Source organism: Alnus glutinosa, chromosome 3 (assembly GCF_958979055.1).
Source record: "Alnus glutinosa chromosome 3, dhAlnGlut1.1, whole genome shotgun sequence".
NCBI classification, from domain to species: domain Eukaryota; kingdom Viridiplantae; phylum Streptophyta; class Magnoliopsida; order Fagales; family Betulaceae; genus Alnus; species Alnus glutinosa.
In genome coordinates this window covers 7,871,331-7,898,128 of record NC_084888.1, presented here as the reverse complement: position 1 = coordinate 7,898,128, position 26,798 = coordinate 7,871,331, and the positions used below count along the sequence as shown (strand labels likewise).

The 26,798-nt window shown below is 36.2% G+C and overlaps 3 protein-coding genes and 1 non-coding gene across 8 annotated transcripts; 2 read left to right on the top strand and 2 right to left on the bottom strand.

Annotated features, from left to right (window-relative positions):
• The first annotated feature begins 3,114 nt into the window (after positions 1–3,114).
• LOC133863034 (transcription factor MTB1) lies at positions 3,115–5,954 on the top strand. The gene has a single exon (XM_062299006.1). It carries the CDS (start codon positions 3,688–3,690, stop codon positions 5,521–5,523), a length of 1,836 nt encoding a protein of 611 aa, XP_062154990.1. The 5' UTR covers positions 3,115–3,687; the 3' UTR covers positions 5,524–5,954.
• A 3,699-nt stretch (positions 5,955–9,653) lies between these two features.
• LOC133863702 (protein DEFECTIVE IN MERISTEM SILENCING 3-like) lies at positions 9,654–14,733 on the top strand. Of its 4 annotated transcripts, none has more exons than XM_062299752.1 (6): positions 9,654–9,810; positions 11,539–11,656; positions 11,843–12,077; positions 13,276–13,467; positions 13,561–13,881; positions 14,256–14,733. In XM_062299752.1, exons 1-6 carry the CDS (start codon positions 9,790–9,792, stop codon positions 14,434–14,436), a joined length of 1,068 nt encoding a protein of 355 aa, XP_062155736.1. In that variant the 5' UTR covers positions 9,654–9,789; the 3' UTR covers positions 14,437–14,733. The 4 variants fall into 4 exon arrangements, with proteins under 4 accessions (XP_062155736.1, XP_062155737.1, XP_062155738.1 ...); XM_062299753.1 differs by having other exon boundaries at positions 11,836–12,077; XM_062299754.1 differs by lacking the exon at positions 9,654–9,810 and adding an exon at positions 10,708–10,861 and having other exon boundaries at positions 11,836–12,077.
• A 392-nt stretch (positions 14,734–15,125) lies between these two features.
• LOC133863700 (uncharacterized) lies at positions 15,126–18,080 on the bottom strand. 2 transcript variants are annotated; one of them, XM_062299751.1, is made up of 5 exons: positions 17,523–18,080; positions 16,925–17,030; positions 16,711–16,801; positions 16,335–16,377; positions 15,126–16,175 (listed from the first exon to the last, which is right to left on the bottom strand). In XM_062299751.1, exons 1-5 carry the CDS (start codon positions 17,853–17,855, stop codon positions 15,453–15,455), a joined length of 1,296 nt encoding a protein of 431 aa, XP_062155735.1. In that variant the 5' UTR covers positions 17,856–18,080; the 3' UTR covers positions 15,126–15,452. The 2 variants fall into 2 exon arrangements, with proteins under 2 accessions (XP_062155735.1, XP_062155734.1); XM_062299750.1 differs by having other exon boundaries at positions 15,126–16,377.
• Positions 18,038–18,109, bottom strand: TRNAQ-CUG (transfer RNA glutamine (anticodon CUG)). The gene has a single exon. It is a non-coding gene; the product is annotated as a tRNA-Gln (tRNA).
• Positions 18,110–26,798: the final 8,689 nt, after the last annotated feature.

Genomic DNA, 26,798 nt, shown 5'->3' with positions numbered 1-26,798 from the left:
AATATTTTTATCTGAAAATTGTTATATATTTTGAGATTACCCAAAAAATAATGAACACTTATGGGAAGAGACCGACAGCAAAATCTATTGGTTAATCTAATTAAATATCTAACCTGCCAGGTGATTTTAATTGTACTCTAGTCCAATAGCTTCCCTCAAACCTGTCTGTCTAAACATAAATTTGCATCCTTTATTATAGTTGTATTATAATTTTCCCTAACGAAAGAAATGAGCTGGCAATTGTTGTCTGCGACATGATCCGAGAAATGATTACATTCTGGAATCTGGACCGTCTATATATATGAGCCGTACAAGGTAACAGAAGCAGTTAGTGAATCAAAGGGTCATTATTTTGTTTTATAACAAAGAGTGAAAAATGGGGAGCCCACACAAGTTTGAGAGATATGGGTTGGAATCACTTTCGACTTTTTTTTTTTGTTTTGCCTTTGATTCTACTCAATTAAGGGCCACCAACTGCTTTACATTAGAGGCCTTAAGTAGCATAATCTTTTTTATTAAGCTTCAAACCTCAAACTTATCAGATTTCTTTTTTACTTTTTTCCTTTAACTTTTTTGATTTCCTAGGATTTCTTTTTGCGTAGCTTTCGAAATGATGATGCCAAAGAATAAATCATAAACAAACGGTTGATATCTCTTTTCTTCGCTTGCTGTTTGGACCCACGCGGTCAACCTCGTTTTATTTTGGCTACGATAAGCCTTGCAAAATGTACCCTCACAGCCTCACAGCCTCACACCACTTTGATGGAAAAAGAAGAGAGAGAGAGAGAGAGGGGACAAATAATTACGAATCTATGGACCTAACAGAAATTAAATAAAAAAAATAAGCATAGACGAAACTTACTGATAGGGATATTCATTCATAGATCTTCTTTGTGTGGGGATTTTTATTTTCTATTTTATCCTTTGTGAGGGGATTAAGCAGTAACCTCTTTTTTTTTTTTTTTTTAATAACAAAAGACATGCGTATTTCATTGATTAAAGATAACTAGCATATAGCTTTACTGCAAAATTATTGTCACATGCTATAAAGTTATATAGTCATAAATACAGACAAAATTCTTACAATAAAGTATTATTTATGACTTTCATCTTTTGTTAACCCATGTATAAAAATAGTTAAACTCCGAGCAAACAAGATCTAAGACAAAAGTAGTCAAATATAATAGAAAAATTTATTTAAACCGGCCGTGAGAGATTAATTTATCACACCGAATTATCCAGATCGTGAGAGATAGCATTTCACACCTAACTAGCTTTCATCCCATAGATCGTCCATGAAGGCAGATCTGGAATGAAAAAATCAAAAATCAAAAAATCAAAACTCTTATTCAAGCAAAAACACAAACCAATAAACAGCGGCAGCGGCCAGGGAAGAGATGAATGGCACAACACATATGTAGATGAACGGATGCATAATGGAGAGGCCAAAAATGCTGATTTGGTCGAAGAACATCTACAATCAAAAGAAAACACCAAAATGTGAGGGATATGGTAAGAGCGGATAGTAGAAAGGAAAAGAAAGAGGAGGGAGCATCTCCTCTTATGTTCTACGATTTTTTTTCTCTAAAGTAGTGCTATAAAGAGGGATTTGTAATGAAATATAATAATTAAAAAAAAATGTTGAGCAGTAACATTTCTTATTGTAAAGACTTTAAAGTAAATCATGTAGATAAAGAGCTTAATATATATACCAATTTGAGATAAAAATGAGATTAAGCAAAAACATATAAATATATGAACAAGCTAGCTAGGTACACATGTATCTTCTTAAAATTGATTAAAATTGGAAGTTAATTTTTTTAATTAAAACGGTTTAGCATTTTGGAAAGCTAAAAAGAGTGCTATAGTTTTTAAATATTGAAAGATGGACAGTCAAAACATTTATCTTTTTTTCCTTTTTTTAATATATATATATATAAAATATTTTTTTATTAAATTACTGTTTGAGTGCATTTTTATTTTTAAACAAAATTTAACTTCTAAAAATAAAATATTCTGTCCGATTTAATGAGATTTCCTAACAAAAAAGGAGTAACAATATGAAAATGGTAGTTTCATGCTATCTTTTGATCAAGGTGTTAGATCATAGTGGTATGCATGTTGACAATGATCGATAGTTGATAGGAAAAAAGATAATTACTCTAAAAAAATTCAGAAGATCTAAATTTGATTTTAATATTCAAAATTTGTGACTCTCGAAAGTTAATTCTCTTGAGAGAGAGGGGTGTGTGGTTCTCGGTTCTTAGATGTTCAAATGGGTGGATTCCACACTCTAAACACATAATTCGGACAAAAAATTTCAAGAGATATAAATTTGATTTTAATATTCAAAACTTGCGACTCTCCAGATTTAAGTTTAAGGGATTTGATTCATACACAACACCTTCACAACTTCTGAAAATGTTAAAATTCCATAACTCTCAATAAATATGATATGAGCTTTTCAAAAAATAAATATAAATGAAAAAAAAAAAGAAAAAGAAAAAAAAAGTCACATGGTGTACATGGGCACCGAGTTATGGTGTGCCTTTCTTTAAAGAAAAGAAAAAATTATTGCGTGCCACTTCCTAAAAAGCATTAACAGGAGCCAAAATTTCGTAATTCTCTAGCCAAATAATATGGCATAAAGATAAAGATAAAAAAGTAGTTTTGCGAGTGTTTTTTATTTGAGTAATTTTATAATTGTTCTTTTATTGTCAAGTCATTTAATTATAAGACACATATAAAAGTTGTCTATTAAATAGTATTATTTTTTAATTTAATTTAAAAAAATAAAAAGCTAACATGCATGTGTTTTGCTGTCAAGAAAGCTTTTTCGTTAATATCACCGATTATATATATATATATATTTTCCAAGAAGACAAACAGTAGAAATAAAGTAACACGAAATAATGATCTGCGAGTAGTAGTGTATCAGGTGTTTCGCCTGTTTCCCACTGTGTCGCTCGGCAGCAAACAAACAAGCCAACACAAAATTGTTGCCGACTACTTCTCAACCTCCAACCAATTAACCATAGTTAATTTCCAATGGCAAAGCATTCTTAACCATGGTTAAATTTTTAATGCAAGTTGAAGATTTAGCAAAGAAATTAAAAATGGAAAAACCCCATTTCTTCCTCCCTCCCAGTCTGACCTTCACTTTGCTAGAAAGAGAGAAAGAGAAGGCTTTTGCTCTCGTTATTGTTTGTGAACTAACTGCCTGTTCGTTTTCCGGAAGAATTTTATATCCCCAATTGAACTTTCACTTACCCGGGAATCTTTACACTGAGACTATTATTTACTCTGCTGCCTTGCCCAACCGCCGCTTAATGATCCCATTTCTCTAGCCAAAACCGGTGTGTATTATCTCTCTCTCAATCCTCTATTGTTTTTCTTTCTTTTTTTTTCTTCTGGCTCAATTTTGGTTTTTACTTTTTCTGGGTTTTCTTTGTAACTTAGAGATTTAGAGCTTGTGAGATCTGTATTTGTAGCTATGGTTTAAGAAAATGATGTGGGGTTTGTCGTTTTTGGTCGATTGTAACGTATTGGATTTGAGCTTAGGGCTAGGAAAACTGGGATTTTTCATTGCTTAAAGGGTTTTGGGGACCGAGATTTGATCTGGGTATTGAAAATTAAAGTTTTTTTTTTTTTTTTTTTGGTGGGTAATTTGGTTTTGGGGGTTGAGAGATGAAGATTGAGGTGGGTTTGGGTGGTGCGGTGTGGAATGATGAGGAGAAGACCATGGTTGCGACGGTTCTGGGGACTCGGGCTTTCGATTACTTGCTATCGAGCTCGGTTCCAAATGAGAATTTGTTAATGGCTGTGGGAAGTGATGAGCATTTGCAAAACACGCTTTCGGATCTCGTGGAGGGCCCGAACGCCTCGAACTTTTGCTGGAATTATGCAATCTTTTGGCAACTGTCAAGGTCCAAGTCGGGGGATTGGGTTTTGGGGTGGGGGGATGGGTCTTGTAGGGAGCCTAGGGAGGGGGAGGAGCCTGAAGCTATGCGAATTCTCAATCTTCGCCATGGGGATGAGACTCAGCAGAAGATGAGGAAAAGGGTGCTTCAGAAGCTGCACAAATTGTTTGGAGGATCAGATGAGGATAATTATGCCTTAGGATTGGACCGGGTTACTGATACGGAGATGTTCTTTCTTGCATCGATGTATTTCTCGTTCCCTCGAGGCGAGGGCGGTCCAGGCAAGTGCTTTGAGTCCGGGAAGCATGTGTGGATCTCGGATGCTCTGAAATCGCAATCTGATTATTGTGTTCGGTCCTTCCTTGCTAAATCTGCTGGAATCCAGACCATTGTTTTAGTCACAACTGATGTGGGTGTGGTTGAGTTGGGTTCGGTAAGATCTGTGGGTGAAAATTTAGAATTGTTGCAGTCAATAAGATCATCATTTTCAACACATCCCTCACTAACAAAGGTTAAGCTAGTGCCCGTATTGCCGGTGGTGAATGAGAAGAAAGATGAAAATTTCCCTACTGTGAATTTGGGGATGGTGGATAGAGTGGAAGGAATTCCAAAGATCTTTGGGCAGGATTTGAACTCGGGTAACTTGAGTCGTCCTCCTTACCGGGAGAAACTTGCTGTTAGAAAGATGGAAGAGAGGCCATGGGAAATCTACCCTAATAGGAGTAAGATTGCATATCCCAGCCCGCGAAATGGTCTCCATAGTTCAAATTGGGGACACATTCATGGTGGGAAACAAGGGAGTCCATCAGAAATTTATTGTTCACAAACCCCAAATAACTTACAGGAGCTTGTTAATGGGGTTAGAGAAGAATATCGGCTAAACCACTACCAGCCACAAAAGCAGGTGCAAATGCAAATTGATTTTTCAGGGGCCACCTCAAGGCCTTCTGTGATTTCCCGGCCATTTAGTGCTGAATCCGAGCACTCAGATGTCGAAGCCTCATGCAAGGAAGAGCGAGCAGGTACAGCCGATGAACGGAGACCCAGGAAACGAGGCAGAAAGCCTGCAAATGGAAGAGAAGAACCACTCAATCATGTGGAGGCAGAGAGGCAGCGGCGGGAGAAGCTTAACCAACGGTTCTATGCATTACGAGCTGTTGTGCCCAATATATCCAAGATGGACAAAGCTTCCTTGTTGGGAGATGCTATTGCTTACATCAATGAGCTACAGGCAAAGCTCAAGGTCATGGAAGCAGATAGGGAGAGATTTGGGAGCACTTCAAGAGATGCATCAACTTTGGAGGGTAACCCAAACACTGAAAACCTATATGGACCTCCTAATGTTGATATTCAAGCTGCCCATGATGAGGTTATTGTAAGAGTGAGCTGCCCTTTAGATTCACACCCTGCATCAAGAGTCATCCAAGCATTCAAAGAGGCACAAGTTACTGTTGTTGAGTCCAAAATCGCCGCAGCAAATGACACTGTGTTTCATACATTTGTAATCAAGTCTCAAGGATCTGAGCAATTGACAAAGGAAAAGTTGATTGAAGCATTTTCCCGGGAATCCAACTCCTTACAGCCATTGTCTTCAGTTGGGTAGCATGAGAATCAGATTTAGTGTAGTCCATAGGTAATACGTAGTGGAGAACCCGATTAAAAGCTTTCTTTACAGGTTTTGATATACAGCAGTGGATCCTATAAGGAAATGCAGTGCCGGCTAGTAGAACAATAACTACTTCTTGACCAAGTAGGGCAGCAAATTTTCTGTGATTGTTTATAGTTATACATATTCTGTTATAAGTGAAGTATTCTTGCTAGGTGAATCAAATTTGTCAGTTAAAAAACGAATGTATTATTGTTGGTTATTAGTAGCAGACAAATTTGTTCTGTTTTCTTATGCCAGCTTCTCAAAGTTGTTATTTTTAGCTAGTTCTTTGCTGAATCAGCATGTTACTTGTAAACCCACTGCTGCTTGTTGTGCCCCCCACTGAGGGATCAAAATTTTATGAGATATATGATTTTGATGCATAATGAGTTAGATTTTTTTGTTTGTTTGTTTTGGTATGTGTTTCTGTGCTCTTATTTATTGTTTCCTTTGTCCTTTGCAAGCCATGTGATGTTAGGCAGTTTACTTCTTCTGTAATGATATTAATAGCAATGTTTGGTTAAATGTATAATCTGTTGGTAACCCACTGAGTTCCGTTTTCATGGGAATGCAGTTTTCGTAGTTATTTCCCTAAACTGAAGGGAAAAAGAAAAAGAAAGAGTTTCCATTGCATTATCCAATACTTAATTACCTCCCTAATAATCATAATCTAATTTTGCTTTGTGCACCAATCAAGCATGCCCTGTTTATTCCCTAGAATTGCAGCCGTTTCTTGTCAATATAGCTGTCAGCATGCTTGTAATGTGGGCAAGAAATTGGAGTCTTGACCTTGACAAATGTAACAATTTTACCTTCCCATGGAATGGGGAAATTTCCTGTTTGGTTGCTTAGAGATACCCGATCCCAACTTCTTTTTGGTTCCTAAAAAAGTGACGAACTCAATTCCATTAAACAAAACAAGCTCATGATGAACTGACACCTTCTATTTCAAGGGAAACAAAACAAACGATGGAAACCGGAAATTGGCATATTCTTTGAATTTTCCTTTTTTCCCTGTTGTCTTAACAACCAAATGGATTGCTTTTTGTTTAAGATGCACATGAAAATGATGAAAGAATAGATCCTCTTCTCAAATCGTAGGCCATCCTTTATTCCTTATTAATATTTCTCCTTTCCGCAAAGCGATTTGAGGTATCTCCAACCTCGACACAAAACAACTTGGTGCAAGTATATTGTACATACGATGTTGTGGTCCAATGGTATCACCGTCGCACCTTCCCCCACCACCCCCCATGAGGGCTGTTTTAAATTTATTTCTTTCATGTGGCCTACCTCTTTTCGACCATTGAATTTTGCGAGTGACAAAAATCATGTGGTGCATGTGTACCGTGTGTATCCTTTTAAAGTTGAAGTAGGCGCTTTGAAAAATTGAGCCGAAAAAGTATGACACATCTCAGTCTCGCTCAGGAAGCCCGTGTCAAATTCGCGTACACGTAGACCGGAGGCTCGAGTCTTGGCGTGTGGTTGAATTTCAAAGCATCTTCAATACGCCAAAGATTTTTTCTCGTGCCCAAAAGCCTTGCCTCGTGCTAAACCCGGGCTCGCCAGCGCACAGCTATTTGACTTGTGAGCCATATTTTGATCCTCTGAATAACACTTAATTTTTAGGTTAAATACATTTTTGGTAATTGAGTTTTAGAAATTTTAATTTTTAGTAATTGAGTTTTAATTCGAATCACAGATGGTACCTCAATTTTAAAAAAAAAAATACCAAACTAACACCTCAGTTAAATTTTTTATCTAAAAACTAATGATTCGTCACATGTCAAACCCTGAGGGTTGACACGTGTTGTAGTATGAAAAAAAATATTAATTAATTAAAAAATATTAAAAACTTAAAAAAAAAAAATTGAAAAGAAAAAGAAAAAGGAGGGGTGGTTGGCCAAAATGGGGGTGGCCCTCTTCTTTTTCTTTTTTTAATTTTTTTTTTTAGTTTTATTATTTTTTTAATTTTATAATTAATTTTTAATTTTTTAATTTTTGTAATTTTTTATATTGTGACATGTGTCAACCCTCATGCGAACCGTTAGTTTTTGGACGGAAAACTTGACTGAGGTATTAATTTGGTCTTTTTTTAAAACTGAGGTATCATCTATGATGCAAATTGAAACTCAAGAACTAAAAAATAAAGTTTCTAAAACTCATGGACCAGAAGTGTATTGAACCCTAATTTTTAACCCTATTTGTTATTTTGAATTAAATTGAGAAATTTAATCCTTGAATTATGATTAATTTATTATATATACAACGACACGATTCGAATCAGACCTACGAGCATGACCTAAAAACATTACCAAATTGGAGGCAGCATGGCATGTGGTTTTTGTAGTGGTAAACTTCTTTTACAAGCATATCAAAGTTTAAAATAAATCGTGGGGGTCCAGTTGATGAAGGAGACGGGAGAACCTTCCGATTGCTGGATATGATTGAGTGGTGAGCATGAAAAGCATCCATAAATAAAATCAAAATCATAGTGGATCTGTATATGTCAAGGGGGACAGTTTTGTCACGGTTGAGTCATTTAATCATGTGAACAAAAATGAAACATTGACCATTCCCATCTAATCAAGGACCGAGCTACGATATGCTGTCAGTAAGCACGCTTTCGGCACGAATATTTGACTTCTTTTTTTAATTTCCTGTTGATTAAGGAAGTAACGGTCAAAAAAAAAAAACACAAAAAAAAAAAATAATAAAATAAATAAATAAACAAGGGAAGTTATAAATGGGAGAAAACTCTCAAAGGCTCAAAGCAACGTTGCCCATCCATATTTATTATTTACACCAAAAATCAGAATTTGTTCATACAATATCCACACTTTATACAAAAAATGCCAACATTTTAGTAGTTTTAATTTAATTTAATTTAATTTTTTAGTTTTTTTTTTTTTTTTTTTTGATAAAACATTTTAGTATTTAAGGGCAATTGAAAGTCACACATTTGTTAACGATCGAGGTAGATGCTCTTCCTCAAGCACTTTTCACAAATTTCAAAATCATCATCTTCTTTTTATAAATGAATGGGAGAGGCACATGCTAATATGCTATGCTTGCATTCACACTAATTAAATCATAAGAATCCTAATTATGCATTGTGATTTGTGATCATGAAATATATTTTATGCAATAAGTTTGGATGGTTATTTCGTGAAAATATTCTTTCTATTAAACAATTGGGATCAATGCATTTTTGTCCATGTGGCTAGAGATTTTGACAAATAGCTTTATGAATTTTAAATAGTAATTAACCACTCTATAAGGTAAGAGGAAAAAAGAAAAAGAAAAAGAAAAAGAAAATCTCTTATGTTAAAAAAGTTGGCATATTAGCACCGATCATAGTGTGACAACCGTTATTTATATAAAAATAAAAAAGGCATTGGGGATGGTTCAGCCACCTCCCATTTGGCTATGACGTGACTTGACCACCCATTTCCCCTACTTTTTTTTTTTAAAAAAAAAATATATATATATATATATATATATATATATATATATATATATATATATATTTTTCATTGCAAGTGACACGTATCACACTATAAGTGGTATTGACGTGCACATTAACAAATTTTGTCAATTTTTTAATACTAGGGACTAATTTGTTTTTTTTTTTTTTTTTTTCCTTACTCTAATGAGTGATTAATTATTTTTTAAAACTCAAAAAGCTATTTGTCAAATAATAATACTATTTAGTATATTGGTATGTAACTGACTTATAATCAAGAGCTAATTTTTATTATCCCGTTATCTTAATCATATGACAATTTTAAAGTAATCTAATAAATACTATATAGCATTACTTGTCAAAACCGCAAACCTGCATTTATCCATGAACAAATTGAGTGGCGGTGATAATTGTTATTTTTTTTTTTAAAAAAAAAAATAAAGAACAGAAAGAACTTTCGGAAAAATAAAGGAAAAAAAGGAGGTTGGGCTTCGACTAACGCACTCAACAGTCTCAACGGTCAACACAAGAGGGTTTCAAACAAGCGCGTGGGCCACACTTTCAAACAAGCGCAGTATGGGACAAATGGTCCACATTTGCAATTCGGAAGCCGTGAAGTTCGTCGCGGTCACTAAATGACAACGAAGTTCCACAAATTTACGCAAATGCCACTCCATTTTGAATTTCAACCCTCGATCTTCAAAGCTGAGGAGTGAACGACAGCGACTCCCTTTTGAGTCATCTTCTTCTCAGCCATGCATCAGCCGAACCGACAGGTTCCGATCTCTGCTCTCTATCTTTCTCGTATTTACAACATTACCACTCACTTCTCTTTTACCTCTCGTAACTCTCTGATTCAAATAAAACCAACATTCTTGTTACTTAGGGCGCGTTTGGTTTATGAGAATTTTCCATTTCTTCTTCTTCTCTCTCTCTCTCTCTCTTCCCTCTTTGGGATATTGGAGATTGAGAGTGATCTTAAAAAAAAAAAAAAGCACAATTAGAATCCGACTATCAAATGAACTACCCACATTAAACCTAATTACATGGCCTAATGAATGCGAGGTTGAAGGAAAGTAGAGGGAGGGAATTAAGCTGACTGTATATAAGCTTTTCGACTATTATCCCATGCATATGGTTTTTAAAGCCTCTTGTATGGCAAATTTAGCTGCACTGTCCACGCTTGAATTACAGGCTTATACTATTTCATAGCTTTTTCTGTCATGGTCCTGTGTGCATCAAACACACTAGGCCATTGGAAAATTAATTAGATTTTAGTTTTTTTTAAGTGCTAAGTGCAGAAAAAAAAAATAAAAAAATTAGATTCTAATTTGTCAGATAGGATTGTATCTACTATAATGGTTTCTGTAGCGCTAAATTGGAAATGAATTTCCCAAGTTTTTATTATTTACGAATATCGGTTTAAGCTAATTATTTAATTAAGGGGTGAATTCAATTATTTAATTAATATTCTAACAATCGGATCAGATAATATGTAAAATATTTTAACTGAAAATAAAGGAAAACCGTGAAGTCAATGTTCGACCTCTGCCCCGATACTTAAATCATCATTTATCTTAAAAACTTAAGCTAATAAAAAAGAGTGAACATAATCATTAATTAAAAGCTAACAAATATTATTACTCTTTTATTATTATTATTATTGGAAATGAATTGATTAGGTGAATGTTTATCGTGAATAAATTTCTTAATTATGATCACAGTTCTTATTAGCCAGTATGCCAATCTTATTGATTTGATACCTATAGACAGTCATTTTAGCCCGGATGCCTCGAGCAAATCACCTATGTGAAGTCTTCTGAAAAGGTATAGAGCCCTATAGATACTCATAAGTGCCATAGAAGAAATTATTGTGAAGGGAAATCCTCAAAGAAAAGCGTCCTGGGTTTGCTTTTATCTATGCCAAATGTGCTGTCTCTCCACAACAAACATGCCTTTCTTAGTTTTGTAGGATGAGTTCTACTACAATGATGTAATAATGGATGACCTTTCAAATCTTTGTCCTTTCGCTTTTAGTTTTGTATTTGTCATCTTACTTTCCTTTCTATTTGGTGGTGTTTTGGGGGTTTTCTTTTTCCCTTTTTTATTTTGGGGTGGGGTGGTGGAAGAGATTATTTTTGGGAAGCATGAATGTTTATAGGATATGATTGTAGGACGCTTCTTCCTATTACTTATTTGCATATATAACAGATTTACGTCTTTACTCTTATAGCATTTAGTTTCCATGATGCTTCCATAAAGACACAAAGATCTAAACAGAAATGACATAAATCAAGCATGTATAATGTGTATCTTAGACTCTACATTTTAGGAAGTTTTTTGTGGCAAGTGTCACAGCCATTGACCATGTTGGAATGCAAAGTTGGATCCATGTTCATAAAAACTAGAGTTTTATGTAAGTTGCGAAATCTGCTCTCACTTGACTGAGCAGAGTTATATCAAAATCTACGCTCAACAATAATTTTCTTATCGGTTCATTTCAGCATACTCTTCCGGATAATTTAGAGCGCTTGGAGAAAAAAGACAAGCAGCGTGAAGATAATCTTAAATTTCTGAAGACTCAGATAAACCAGTTAGATGAATCTATACGTGATTTACAAGGTATATTCTTTTTTTTCTTTTTCTTTTTTTTGTGGGGGGGGGGGGGATATTTATGTGTATCAAGCTTGAGTATAAAAGTTGTTCTATGCTGACTTCCTAGTACAGTAGGTTTTCCTTTTTTGATTTCAGTTAAAGCTCCAGTTATATAATACTGTGAAATCTTTTCTCTGCTGACATAGATTTTAGTGAGTCTTGGAAGGTATCATTGTTCAGCAAATGTGGCTGAAACAGCTAATGATAATTCTTCTCTCACTGAGGAGGAAACAATGGCACAGATATTGCAGCAAGAAAACTCTGCAGCTGGTATATTTTGCTGGTTGAAAGCTAATCATTTAAGTCAGGCATTGGATTTGCCATTAATCAAGGATGTTCTGGGTGTTGTAGCTAGTCTTGCCAGAGTTGATGATGATAACGTCAGTAGGTCAGCAGTTTTCATTCTCCACACCTTTCTTATATCACCCACCAATTGAAAGCGACAGCTAGTCAGGCTATATGTTTACTCAGATAATTTTTTCTTCTGATAATGATTTTTTTTTCTTGGTGATCAACCAAAGTTCTAAGATTTATGAAATAGCTATGGTTATGAGGAACTTAGTTGTTTTTCATTGCACTCTTGGTTCTGCTACTGCCATTGATCTGTGGTTCATATCATTTTCATAAACAACTATAAAATCTTGGTTTTGTTACTGACAATCCCAAAGTTCATGATCAGCTGAACATGTGGACTCTTTATGGGGTTCTACTAGATACTAAGAGGGTGTTTGGTTGGGCTTTTCAAAAATTGTCTTCACTTTTTAGACACTGAAAACACTTTTAAGATATAATTATTCAAACAAGTTTTCAGATTTGGCCCCCACATAAACACTTTTTAGTTTTGTTTTTAAAATACTACACACAACACATAAAACACTTTTTAGAAAACAAAATACAAAATACTTCTAGGAAACTTTACTCACCTTTGTAGAAGAATGTTTTGAAAATACATGCTCAAATTTTGAAGAACAAGTGAAAGACATCTTTGAAAATATGGTTCAATATTTCATGTAGAGTAACAAGTGGAGGTTGACCTCCTCTTTACAATATATATATATATATAGGCTAGCTTCTTAGGGTGGAGGCCGCCCCCACTGACAGGGCAGCCACCCACAAGGCTACAATGATACAGGGGGTGGCCGTGGACTTGTATAAAATTAAAAAAGATAAAGGTAAAAGAAGAAGATAAAAATGGAAACCCAGGAAGCAATTTGATAATGACCTTGAAATTTAGGAAGTGTTTCAGTAATTTTCCCTTTTAGTTTTGTTTCTTTATTTTTTTGGAAAATTGCTTTAATATTACATCACTTTTCAGTTTTTTTTAGAAACACTTTTCAAATATAGTTATCTGAACAATTTTTCAGATGCTGACCCCACAAAACACTTTTCATTTTTCATTTTTGAAAATACTTTTCAAAACACAATACAAAAAACTCTTTTATAAAACTTATCCAAATGCATTCCAAAGATTCTCCGCAATTCTGATTTATTTTAAACTAGGATGGTCATAGAATAGTTTTCAGAAATGGCAAATGAAAAGACTGATACTTGCAAGTTTTTAATCTAATCTCACATGTTGGTCACAGGCTTCTCTCAGAGTACTTGGGATTAGAGACTATGCTTGCAATAGTTTGCAAGACATTTGAAGGTGTTAAGGCTTTGGAGAAGTATGATGGGGAAGGCTTAGTAAATAGCAGAAGCGGTCTACATTTGCTTGGATCTTCTATTGGGAGTAGAATAAATGGCCGATTCCGTGTCATTTGTCTTGAAGATTTAAGGCAAGAGTACCCTACCCTTGCCCTGTTTTTTTTTTTTTTTTTTCTCAAGTAATTATTTGTTATGTAAAGATTCTAACTATTGTTTTTTCTCAGACCATATGTTGGTGGGTTTGTAGCTGATGACCAGCAAAGGAAACTTGATCTTCCAAAGCCAAAATTACAGAATGGGGAGTGTCCGCCTGGCTTTCTTGATTATGCTGTGAACATGATCAATTTGGATAGGAGGAATTTATCTTGTCTTACTGCCAGTGGATATGGTTTGAGAGAGACATTATTCTATGGCCTCTTCTCTCGCCTGCAAATATACAGAACCAGAAGCGAGATGCTATTTGCTCTCACATGCATAAGTGACGGAGCACTGTCTTTAGATGGTGGGATGATCAAGAAACCTGGTGTATTTGACCTTGGCAGTCGGTTAGTATCAGATTAGACAACATGAATTATATCTCACATTCATGGCATCTTTTATAAATTGATGTTTCTCTCTTAACATTTATGTGTCTCTGTATGAAACTATTTTGTAATTCTTGAGAATTGCTGTGGCAATCCAATATAGATCATCACAGCAATCCAATATAAACCATTGCTTTTTCACCTAGACGCTTTCAGTTCAGATGCAGTTTATTGGATTTGAAAATTTGCATGAATGACTTTGTGCCATCGGATTTATATCCTTCTATCCTTTGTATATTATATAAAATAGGAATTGTCCCTTGTTATTGATATCTGATATCATTGTAGCAATTAAAGCATGATAAATTGATAATGAATATCTTATCTGCTTTTAGGAAAGATGTAGAGGTAAAATTTCCTGTAGCCTCTGGAAAGTCAAATGCACCAGTGAACTACATCCAAACTGAAGATATGATCAGGAAGCTGGAATGGGAAAGATCTAAATTTGTTGAGGATATGCAAAGAGAACAACAATTATTGGACCATGCAACAGCCAACTTCACAAGGAAAGCATAAAAATTTTCGGACAGGAAGCTTAGCAGATGTGATGCATACACTGCCTTTCAGGCCATCTTAGCAATGGGACTGGCCTAGTAGTTTTGTTTGTTGACTAGTGGGAATGTACTGTACCTCTTAAGAACTAAAACTTAAATCAGGATGTAACATCGTGTAATTTTGTGACTTTGTTCTTGGATAGAACTCAGAAGACCGGGTTTGTTTTATGTGTGATGGTATTTACTTTTGTCTAGCAATTGACGGGCTGTATCTTTTACTCTGCATATGCTTGCTAAATATTTTGACAATTTGGTTGCACTAGCTCTTGTTATCCACGACTTTCTGTGACAAGGAAACCCATATTTTTGCATTATTAGCTAGATTGGATTGTTCCTCTTCATTCTGTTATTAGGCCGCCATGTTGGGTTGTGATACAATTTTAATCAGACACCATAACTCATGTTAATGTCCTGAATCTTATTATAACCATTAGTTTATTCAGCACTACATACACTTCAGACAACACATTTAGCTTCTGTTTTGTGTTTTCCATCTTTCTTTTTTGAAGGCCTTGCTCAACGCATTCGTTTAAGCTGCATCATCTTTATGAACAAATTCTACAACTTTCATATCTCATGTTGGCTTGTAAAAGATTCAGGCAGGTCACCGGCAGATGAAATTTTAGTTAAATATTAGCAGACTTGCATGCGTTTCAGGGAAAAAAGGGGGAAACAAAGGGGGGGAGGGGAAACATATTATTTACTGATCACAATGTCATATACAGTCAAATTTTATCCTCTTTAGAGGGGGGCTTTGCTGGGCAACACACTTCATAGATAAGAAGACTTCAAGCCCAGTCTTAATTTTGTCCTGACCAAATCTTGAAGAATTGAACATGTTGTCACTACAATTGAGATGGATGGTGACCATGGCAATCAGCTACTTCATGATTCCCTTAACCTCTTCAACTACAAGCAAAGATCTCACTACAATTGAGTTCGGTGGTTTCTATGTCAATCAGCTACTTCATTTGTTTCCTAAACCATGTTAACCTCTGTAACTGCAGGCATTGATCCATTGCCCACATCTCTGTTTTCATTATTTTCATTGACAAACTTCCCTCGACAGTATCGCGAAATATGCCCTTTCTTGCCACAATTGTGGCAGATTATGGGCCTTCCATTAATCTCTGATTCTCGTCTATTCCATCGCATGCCCGGCAGCTTCGGATCTCTGGTCTGTGGTCTAAATTTCCTGACACCGTGATTGCCGAACAGATTAGAAGATTCTCCTTGCTTCTCTTGGTTGCGACACTCTTCCTCGATCCTCAAATGATCCATCAACTTCCTGAAAGGAAGATACTCCTCACGCATCAACTTGATGCAGAAGTCCTTCCAAGATGCTGGAAGTTTGGAAATGATGACACTGACATGAAAGTTCTCATCAATCGACATTCCAGCAGCAGCAATAGAGTCGGCAATGTTGTTGAATTCTTGAACTTGTTCAACTACGAGTCTTTCTTCAACCATCTGGAATTCAATGTAATTCTTAACTTGAGATCTCTTTGTTCCAAACTCCTCATAAAGATAAACTAATTTAAGCTCTTCCCACAGTTCTTTAGCACTCCCAGCTCTTCTAGAGTATTGGCAAAAGAGAGGGTCAGACAGAGAGCTCAAGATGTTGCGACGGCAAATGCTGTCATCATTCACCCACTTTAGTTCATGATGTTTGGCTTTAGCAATTTCTTCAGTAGTTGCTTCCTGTCCTAAAGAAACACTTGGGCATGGGTCAGTGAGTACATATGCAATCTTTGATTGCTTTAAGAAAAATTCCATTTGCTGTGCCCAGAAATGGTAATTCTTCCCATAAAAACGGTGGGTGGCAATATCAACAACTTCTGGGGAAGCAAGATCACTCACAGAATTACATACATCTTCAGTTTGTTTAGCATCAAGGTGGGATCTACATTTTATTCAGTAGATACTTCAAATCAGTCAATCTTTCAGCTACATTCTCTTAACTATCAAGAAAAGGCTCTGAGGTAAGTAGTAAGTACAAATAATACTACCGCTATGTTTTGCTTGGAGCATTATTTTAATATGTAATTCAATCTCATTAAAAAAGCGCAAAGGGGCGCAACCCGAGTACACAGATGTTCTAACCCTAATCCTAATTTATGCAACCATGTAGTTTCTCTATATCTAATAGAAGCGAAATTTCATTGAATTTTATTCACAATGCAGATTCAAAAGACCATGTCAATGCTGGCTTCAAACCCCAACAAAGAAATCTCACCTTAACTTTAGTTCCATCTTGCTAACGGCTTCCTCTATAGCAGGGACACTCTTCCTGAAGGCTGACCATTGTTCAGTTGACAAACTAATTCCTGAAATGCAAATTACAATTATATTAAATCGAACATATCAACAGGCAAAGGCTACAAAGCAAAACGTACACAAGAAGTAAAGAAGAAAAGGTAAAATAAGACAGTATGGACATATATGTTCACCTTTGGCAGTAGGAAGCAGCTTTCCATCCTTCTCATAGAATTCCCTAATTGACACCAAACTTCTCCCTCTGAAATCTTGAACTACCACGCTCCTCTTCTTTGAAAGCTGAATCAACCAACAACTATTTACTAATTTCTTTTTCTCTTTCTCTTTTTTAAAGCCCAAGATAATTAACAAAAATTAAAAAATAAAAATAAAAAATGAAAACTGTGGTGCTGCTGCACATTCCACCGACATGAACTATTTTACTTATATGTTACAATCATTTCTCTAGATTATACATCATAGACCAATAACTGATGCCATAAAGCTTCAGAAATATTAGATCATCATTCATCACAGTTCCCTTAACTGCTTATTCTTAAGAGTCCAAAATAATAAATAACCCAAAAATTAGAAGTTCAATTCCATTTCTTAACCAGGATTTTCTTTTGCTTTTCCAAGCTTAATCTACGATTAAAAATTAATTCACTTTTCCTTCCCTTTCATACGTTTTCTCAGCAACAAAGAGAAACTAGGGTTTTCGAACAACCCAATTTCCTATAACTTCCAAAAAAAATTATTTTGGTCTCAAACAGAGCGCTAGGGTTTGGTCACCTTGCAAACAACGCGATCTCCGCCGTCAGTCACCTCCTTCTTCAGCCTTGTATCCTGCTCCTCCTCCTCCTGCACCACCTCCTTGGTCTCCTCGTGAGGATTCGAATCGGCCTCCTTGCGCTCACCACCTCCTTCTTCGTCCTCCATTGTCGAAAGCAGGAAATTCTCCACCACGCTCCGCACAAGCCCCTTGCGCTCGATTTCCAAGAGGTCTATCCCTAGTCGCTTCGAGGCCGCGAGTCGGACCTCGAACTCGGTCATCTCCTCCACGTTCGCTTTCCTCAGTACGTCGAGCACTGCTTCCTCGATTTTCCGTCGAGTTTCAGGGTCCATTTCCCTGGCGAAAAAAACTTCACAATTTTCTCGGAATTTTTTTTTGTTTTCCAGGAACGTTAGAGAGAGTGTTTGCCTGGTGGCAGCGACAAATATTTGAAAGTATGTTTCATAGTTCAGATTCCGGAGTTCGGACTTCAGGCTTGGAAAATTAGCGGTCGGGAAATTAAGGCGCAAAAAGTAGGTTCCACCGAGACTTGAACTCGGGTTACTGGATTCAGAGTCCAATGTCCTGACCACTAGACCATGGAACCATTTTATGTCCTATTGGGCCACCACATATTTTTAATTAAACCAAATATATTTTATGTGATGAATTGCCTAGTCTTCACATTACAGATATACATACATTTTCTGGAAATAGACCAATTGGACATAAGGCTCAATAAATGAGTTGCCTATGATATAGGCTTCAATTCTCCAGTCTGTCAAAGAGCTGATCTTGTTAATGGCTTGAATAACAATGAGAGAGTCTCCTTGAAGGAGGAAGGATTTGACACCAAAGTAATTGGCTAATCTGATAGCCAATAAAGCTGCATATATATATGCTTCTCCTGAAACATTAATGGATTTGAGCTTTGTTGAAGCACTTTATGGTATGATGATGTGTCAGCTTCAGATCCGTCTATTTGCCTGTAATCTGCAAGACAGCAAAGGTTCGCTGGAGGCAAAGCCTCCTTCGACATCCAAGTCGGTAGAGAGAGTGAGAGAGAATGATCACGTTAGATGATATATTACCTCTTAAGTGTTATGTCTATATATAGGCCATTTTCCATTGCTGATATGCATAGTGAAAGTCTTACAATTGTACAATGTGAACAGTAACCAGTTATGATGTTTTGACACCCGGTAAGGTGTGTAGATATTAGGCGCGGAACTCCATACTGACACATGATATGATTCCTAACTTGATTTGATTGAGTTATTAGGTGCTAGAGATCCTAATAAATGCCGAGTGTCTTGGTCATGTCTGACCTGTGTATAACCTGAGGGTACAATCTAGGCACCGTTGTGTATACCCGACCTGTGTATGATCTGAGTACACAATCTGAACACGATACGACCTATGCATAGTGCAAGTGCCATACATAGTCTGAATGGGGATAATAATTCCCCGTCAGCTAATTCCCCAACAAGCTTGGAAGAAGAAGCTACCAACACATGCCCATTTTCATCGCTAAGGACAGCTGCAATCATCGAAAAATAAGATCTGATAGCTATGTGACTATGTCAATGTTAGTTTTAATGAATCTCGGTGGAGGAGGTTTCCAAGAATCTTTCAAGATATCTAAGTTCTCCCGTGCATGCAAATGAGACTTTCTTTTAATGTTTATTATCTTTAAGAAGATTTCCAATATCAAATTTAATAGAGTTATGAATCACTTGATTTCTGGAAAACCAAACCAAGTCCTTAACAATATCAATATCTACAGAAAATTCCAAACTTCTTTCTCTTTTTTCTTTTTTTTTGGAATAGAGATGTATTTTGTGGATATAAAATAACTTTGATCGAGTTGTGTTATTTGCACACACATATTGTACACATATAAAAACTTAAGATTTCACAATAAATGATTTTGGCTTCCACACGTTTGAACGTGGTTGCTGTATTGTATTTATAAACAATTAGTTACAAACAATTCTATCTTGTATTCAGACGTGGTACATTTGAAATTCAAAAGCTATCTAACTATCTAACTGTTAAAGGAGTCCCATGTATCTTGGAAGCTATCTTGTTGGTTGAGAGAATCATGGGATCCACGTGCTATTTGCTATCTTGCTGTTTGAGAGAATCAGGGGATCCAGCGTCCTGTTTGCTAGCATCAATATCTTTGGAAATAAGATTTGATGAGTTTACTTTGATACGCCCCCTCAATCTTAACGGGCTGCTTGAGACGTTGAGATTGTTTCTTAATTGGAGAAATCAGGCAGTGGACAACGCTTTTGTAAATAAATCTGCAAGTTGATCTCTACTTGAAATGAACTTGACAACCAATGCGCCGTTTGCTACTTTCTCTCGAACAAAATGCACGTCAATTTTAATGTGCTTTGTACACACATGATAAATTGGATTTGCTGTGAGATATGTAGCGCCCACGTTGTCACGCCATAATGTAGGAGGGTGTTTTAGGAAAACACCAAGTTCTCGTAGGAAAGATTGCAACCAGATTAGTTCAGCAGCTGTATTAGCTACAGAACGGTACTCAGCCTCAGTAGATGAACGTGAGACTGTTGGTTGTTTGCAGGAGCTCCATGAAATTAAGTTAGAACCAAGGAAGACATATAGCCCACCTGTGGCGAGTCAGTCATACGAACATCCGGCCTAGTCTAAATCTAAAAAGGCTTGTAAGGTCAAAGTTGAGGCATTGCGAATTAATAAACCCAAAGATGCAGTTTGTTGGAGATAACGTAGTATGCGTTTAACAGCATTCCAGTGGTGAACTGTGGGGTTGTGCATGAATCGACAAACTTTGTTTACCGCAAATGAGACATCAGGTCTTGTAAGAGACATGTATTGTAGTGAGCCAACTACACTGCGGTAGAGATGTGGATCATAAAAGGAATCTCCATGAAATTGAGATAGTTTTGTTGTTGTTGACATGGGAGATGAAATGGGCTTTGCATTGTCCATATTTGTTTATGGAGGAGATTGATAATATACCTTTGCTGTGATAGAAGTAACCCATCTGGAACTTGGATTGCTTCAATCCTTAAGAAAAATGCTAGGGGCCAGAGGTCTTTGAGAGCAAAGTCAGATTGGAGCTATTTGACTATGTGAGCAATGAGTTATGTGCTTGGACCTATGATTAAAATATCGTCAACATAAATCAAGATAAAAATAAATTCATCTTGGTTGATTCGATAGATAATGAGAGAGCTGTCAGCTTGAGATCGAACGAATCCCAATTCAAATAAGTTAGAGCTCAAGCGTGAGAACGATGCTCGTGGTACTTGCTTCAATCCATAAAGTGCTTTCGGCAGGTGGCACACATGGTTTGGATACAATGGGTGGACAAACCCTGGCGGTTGGCTCATGTAGACATTTTCCTCTAAATCACCATGCAAAAAATGCATTTTGCACATCTAATTGGCGAATAGGCCAATTGTGAGTCACTACAAGAGACAGAACCATCCGGATGGTGGTTGGTTTTATCACTGGACTATAGGTCTCGTCAAAATCAATACCGGGTTGTTAATGAAACCCTTTTGCCACTAAGCGGGCCTTACAACGATCTATGGAGCCATCAGATTTTCTTTTGATTTTGAAGACCTATTTGCACCCAACTAGATTCGTTGTTGCTCGTTGTGGGACAAGATCCATTGTGCATGAGTGCAGTGAATTCCAGGTTCATAGTTGTTCGCCACTCAGGAAAACGTGTAGCTTCTGAATAACACGTGGGTTCCTTTTTACTTGGATCGGTGGCAGCAAGTAGAGCATGTGTTGAGCCATTTGTGATGAAATCATGATACTTACGTGTGGGCTTTGAAATATTGTTCCTTGACCAAGTCAACATCACATGTGTTTGTGGTGGAGGATTGGGTGGCCTTGAGATATTTGGTTGTTCACCCAAATTTGGACAAGTAGCAGGAGCATTTGGAGTGTCAAAACTTGAAGAGAACACTTCTGAAGGAGCTGTGTTTGACATTTCTTGCTGTATGGCTGAAGGCTCCGTGGGTAATGCAACACAAATGTCTTGTGGAAGGAGCAGCGGTTGGTACCTGCGTGGCTGAAACATTAAAGGAAGCAGCAAAAGGAAATATTTCCTCATCAAAGACTATGTTCCTTGCAACGTATACACACCCGGTAGGTAGGTATGGAGGCATTTGTACCCCTGATGCTGAGGACTGTATCCAAGAAAAACACACATCTTGGACTTGAAATCCATTTTGTGTCTGTTGTAAGGGTGAAGGTTGGGCCAGCAAGCACATCCGAAGACATGTAAAAACTTGTAATCTGGTGGGCGATGAATAATTTTTCCACAGGGGAAATGTGATTGAGCACTGGTGTTGGCAATTGGTTAATCAGAAATGAAGCAGTTATGAAAGCTTCATCCCAGTGCCGTTGTGGGACAGAAGAGGCAGCAAGTAGTGCAAGCCATGTTTCCACAATGTGCCTGTGTCGTCTTTCAACTGTGCCCTATTGCTGATGAGTGTATGGGCAGGGCATGCGATGGGAGATTCCAAGTTTTGAAAGGTAAGGAATTAATGCCCGAAATTCACCCCCTCCATTTGTTTGTATTACTTTCAATTTGCAAGAAAATAAGCATTCATCATGAGCAACGAATTTAATAAACACTGGTAGAACATCAGATTTTGCTGAAATAGGAAAAACCCAATTGAACTTGCTGTAGTCATCCACAAATGAAACATAATATCGATTTTTATTTATTGATAATGTGGGAGAAGGTCCCTAAACATCACAAAATACCAACTCAATAGGAAACTTGGAAACAGATGGAGAAGTAGGGAAGGGTAAACAATGACTTTTGCTTAACTGACATACGTTACAGATTGCATGACATTTCTTATTTGAAGAAAGAGGAAGTTGAAAACGAGAAGTTACTTGGCTGACAATTCGAGCAGAAGGGTGCCCAAGCCTTCTATGCCACTGATCCGCAGAGGTTCGTTCACCAATGTAGGCAGCAGGTGAGAAAGTCTTGTGGATGGGATTAGGGGATAGAGTCCATCTCTACTCTTGCCTTGTAGGAGGATAGCCCCCATTGCTTTGTCCTTAATACAAAACAAGTTTGAATGAAATTCAAGGACTGCATTATTGTCACGAGCAAGCTTATGGACAGAAATCAAATTCTTGGTGAGTTTTGGGACATGAAGCATAAAAGGTAAACATAGATTTTGTTTATGTAGTAGGTTAGAGGTACCAATATGGGCAATATTCAAACCTTGGTCATTCCCAACTCTAACTTGCTCATGTCCATTGTATTCTTCGGATTGCATATTCAAGTTGCTAAGATCTGATGTCATGTGATTGGTTGCAGCCGTGTTTGGATACCAAGACAAATCTGGTTGGTTGGAAGGTGCAGTCATGTAGTTGGTTTCATCACCCTTAAATGAGTGATCAAAACGACAATAACATTTTATTGATGTGTGTCCTTGTTTTCCACATATGTGACATAGTGGACGAGCATTGTTGGAAGAGGATTGAGCAATTTGTGGAGGTGCACGGGCAAGGCCACTCCCCCTTCCTCGGGAGCGAGAGGAATAGAAATTTCCTCTATTATTGTTGTAGTTGGAGCCGCGGCCAGTGTTGGTCTTTGTGACAATGTTTGCGGAAGGGAAGGCAATATTGACAGCTGCATTGTTTTGTTCTAGCCGTGACTCAAAGGTCATTAGATGGCCATAAAGCTCATCAAGCATGATTGGATCTATTTTGGCTGTCACAGTAGTGACGAAGGAGTCATACTCCGAGTCAAGTCTAGCCAAGATGTAGAAAACCACCTCACAATTAGAGAGTGGTTTATCAATAGCAGCCAAGGTATCTACAAATTCCTTCATTTTCTTAAAATAATCTGCAATAGAAAGACTCCATTTCTTGAAGGTAGTGAGCTGTACCCTTAGTTGCATAATCCGGCCTTCTGATTTGGCTTTGAACATCTTTTCTAGAGCTTCCCAAAGAGCCCGAGAAGTGGAGTGGCCTGCTACTTGAGTGAGTATATTCTCAGTCAATGAAGAGAGCAGGACATTAAGGATCATTTGATCCTGTTTCCGCCATTGATGATAAGCTGGATTTGGAACCAACGTTGATGACGTGCCAGATATTGTTCTTGGTGGAGGTGAAATGCTACCATCCATATAACCAAGAAGATCCTGGCTTTCCAGATAGGGTATTACCTGGAGGTGCCACACAAGGTAATTTGTTTGTGTGTGCTTTGTTTGGATAGAGTGCTGGAGGGAAACAACAACTGTGGTGGAAGCTGGTGTGGAAGGTGGGGTAGCAGCAAGAGGTGCTGTTGGTGTGGGAGCAGCAGCCATGGGGATTGATTTTTGTGTTTTGTAGAAAAAAGAAAAAAGAGACAGTGGTCAATGGAGTGGCTCTGATACCATATAAAAACTCAAGATTTCACAAGAAGTGATTTTGACTTCCACACGTTTGAACGTGGTTACTGTATTGCATTTATAAACAATTAGTTACAAACAATTCTATCTTGTATTCAGACATGATACGTTTGAAATTCAAAAGCTATCTAGCTATCTAGCTGTTAAAGGAGTCCCATGTATCTTGGAAGCTATCTTGTTGATTGAGAGAATCATGGGATCCACGTGTTGTTTGCTATCTTGCTGTTTGAGAGAATCATAAGATACAGCGTCCTATTTGCTAGCATCAATATCTTTGAAGATGAGATTTGATGAGTTTGCTTTGATAACACACATCTATCATGAATATGTGTACTATGTGTATACAAAGTAATTGTGTACAAAAATCATTTTCCATTCACTTAAGATGTCACACTAGTTCTGTAGAGGTATTGTAATAAGAGTAATGTAATTTGTAATAAGAGTAATGCAATTTGTAATAAGAGATATGATATGTTTATACTTCTGTACAACTCCAACATTTTTTTAAAAAATAAAAAATAAACTATTGGATATGTAGAACCCACATATAGGAAAGTGATACAATAATTAGTTTGGAAAAAAGTTATTGAAGTTGTACAAAAGTAATAAACGTATCATATCTCTTGTAATAAAGATGGTAGTACCTCTACATTTTTCTTAATTCATTGTTTCATTCCCTTAGGGCATGTTTAGTACATTTGAATGATGATTTCTTTGGGATAAGAATGAGTACTACTGGGAATACAAGAAGTTAGAATAGAATGTTCATTTCTATTCTTTCGTTTTGGAGAACACAAGAATGACCAAATTTCCTTACTAGAATTAAGTCAAATTTTCAAAAATACCTTAATTCTAAAAATAATTTCCCCCCCTCCTCCCCCTTCTTTCTTTTATAGGAACCATTTAAAAAAAAAAAAATGGTTTCCCTGTGGTGGGCGACCACCTTAACAGAACGATCGGGTGTGGTGCTATAGGGTGGTCAAGGTGTAGACTGGGCGACGACCCTCCACCCATGGAGAATGATTTTTTTTTTTTTGGTTCCCAAAAAATTTATTAAAATTTTTATTTTTTAAAAATGTCATTTCATCTCTAGTAGAATATTTATTCTTCTCATTTTTAAAAAGAATAATTATTCCACAATAATGATGTACAACCAAATAACAAAATGACTATTTTGATGGTTCCATTCTTTGATTCATTTCTACTTACCAAACTTAATCAACTTTAGTTTATCTTAGTAAAAGAATGAATTTGAGCGGCCTATATAGTTCTAATATCTTTACCTAATTAGGGGCTCTCACACGCTTTACTCTTCAATCTACCATGAGTAGGAGAAAGGCAAATATCATTTCTTTAGAGTAGGAGACCATATATATAGGGCCATCACAAAGAGCGTGTCTCACCAACCCAGTAGAAGCAAAGCGCGCAGTCAAAAGATTGTGAGAAATATTAATAAAGCATTCTTTGTTATCAACGAAGTAAACGTGTCACAATTATAACCTTTTGCATGTAAAGATTGTGAGAAATATGATTGTGTTTGTGATTTTTTTTTTTTTTAAAGTAATTGTAAGAACTAAAAAGTGATTGATATAAGATAAAATAGAAATAATTTTTATGGAAAAGTGAACAAAATTTGTATTGTAGATAATTTTTTTATTTGAATAGTAATAAAAAATTATTAATATGATATAAAAACTAAAAAAAAAAAAAAAATTTAGAATGGTTTGAAGTTGATTGTTTTTGGAAAAAGTGAAGATATGTGTTATTTGTACACTTTTTTTTTTGTACATACACTCACATTTGGTGTGTAACCCATGTATATGAAATGGGTCTCACAGAGACATGTTACATATACATCTTTTGTACATCTTTTTTCTAAATCAACCATTAAATCTGTAGGACATACATGTAGAGTAATTCTACATGTACATTAAGTATCCATCAAGTATTCATAAAAAAATGAGATGGCTTTTAAAACCATCATTTGATCAAAATCATCATTTGATCAATCATACACCCAATGATGATTTTAAAATGAGTAATTCTACATGTACATTAAATGTCCATAAAAAAATGAGGTGGCCTTTAAAATCACAATTTGATCAAAATTATCATTTAATCAATCACACGTCCAATAGTGATTTTAAAAGCCACCTTATTTTTTTATGGACATTTAATGTAAATATATAATTATTCTTTTAAAAGTCACCTCATTTTTTTATAGACACTTCATGAACACTTAATGTAAATATAGAATTACTCCTACATATGGGTATTTGTGAGTTCTACAAATTCAATAGTTAATTTAGAAAAGAAATGTACAAGAGATGTGCAATAGATGTACAAATATATTTTATCGGTTCCATATGCATGGATTTCACACAAATGTGAATGTGTATACAATATGTGTACAACAAATTACGTACAACTTTTACACAACTCTAATAATTTTTTTTTTTTAAGATCACCCATTGAATATTTAGGGTCTATATGTAGGAAAACAAATTCAATGGTTAATCATAAAAAAAAAAAAAAAAAAAAGTTAGAATTGTGTAAAAGTTGTGTAAAGTAATTGTGCAATAAACATTACTCAATATCATTCGCCAAGTAAAAATAAAGAAGGGGTTTCCAAACACCCCCATTAATAAAGCATTATTTGTTATCAACGAAGTAGACGTGTCACAATTATAACATTTCGCATGTAAAGATTGTGAGAAATATTAATAAAGCATTCTTGTTATCCAATAAGCAAGTATTTAAAGGTCTAAACAAACTTAATTCGGTCCCAATGGCATCTGATTGACCATTGCATGTATAGTTTAAACTAGCCTGCTCTATTACTGTTAGCTCATGAAATTGGCAACATTC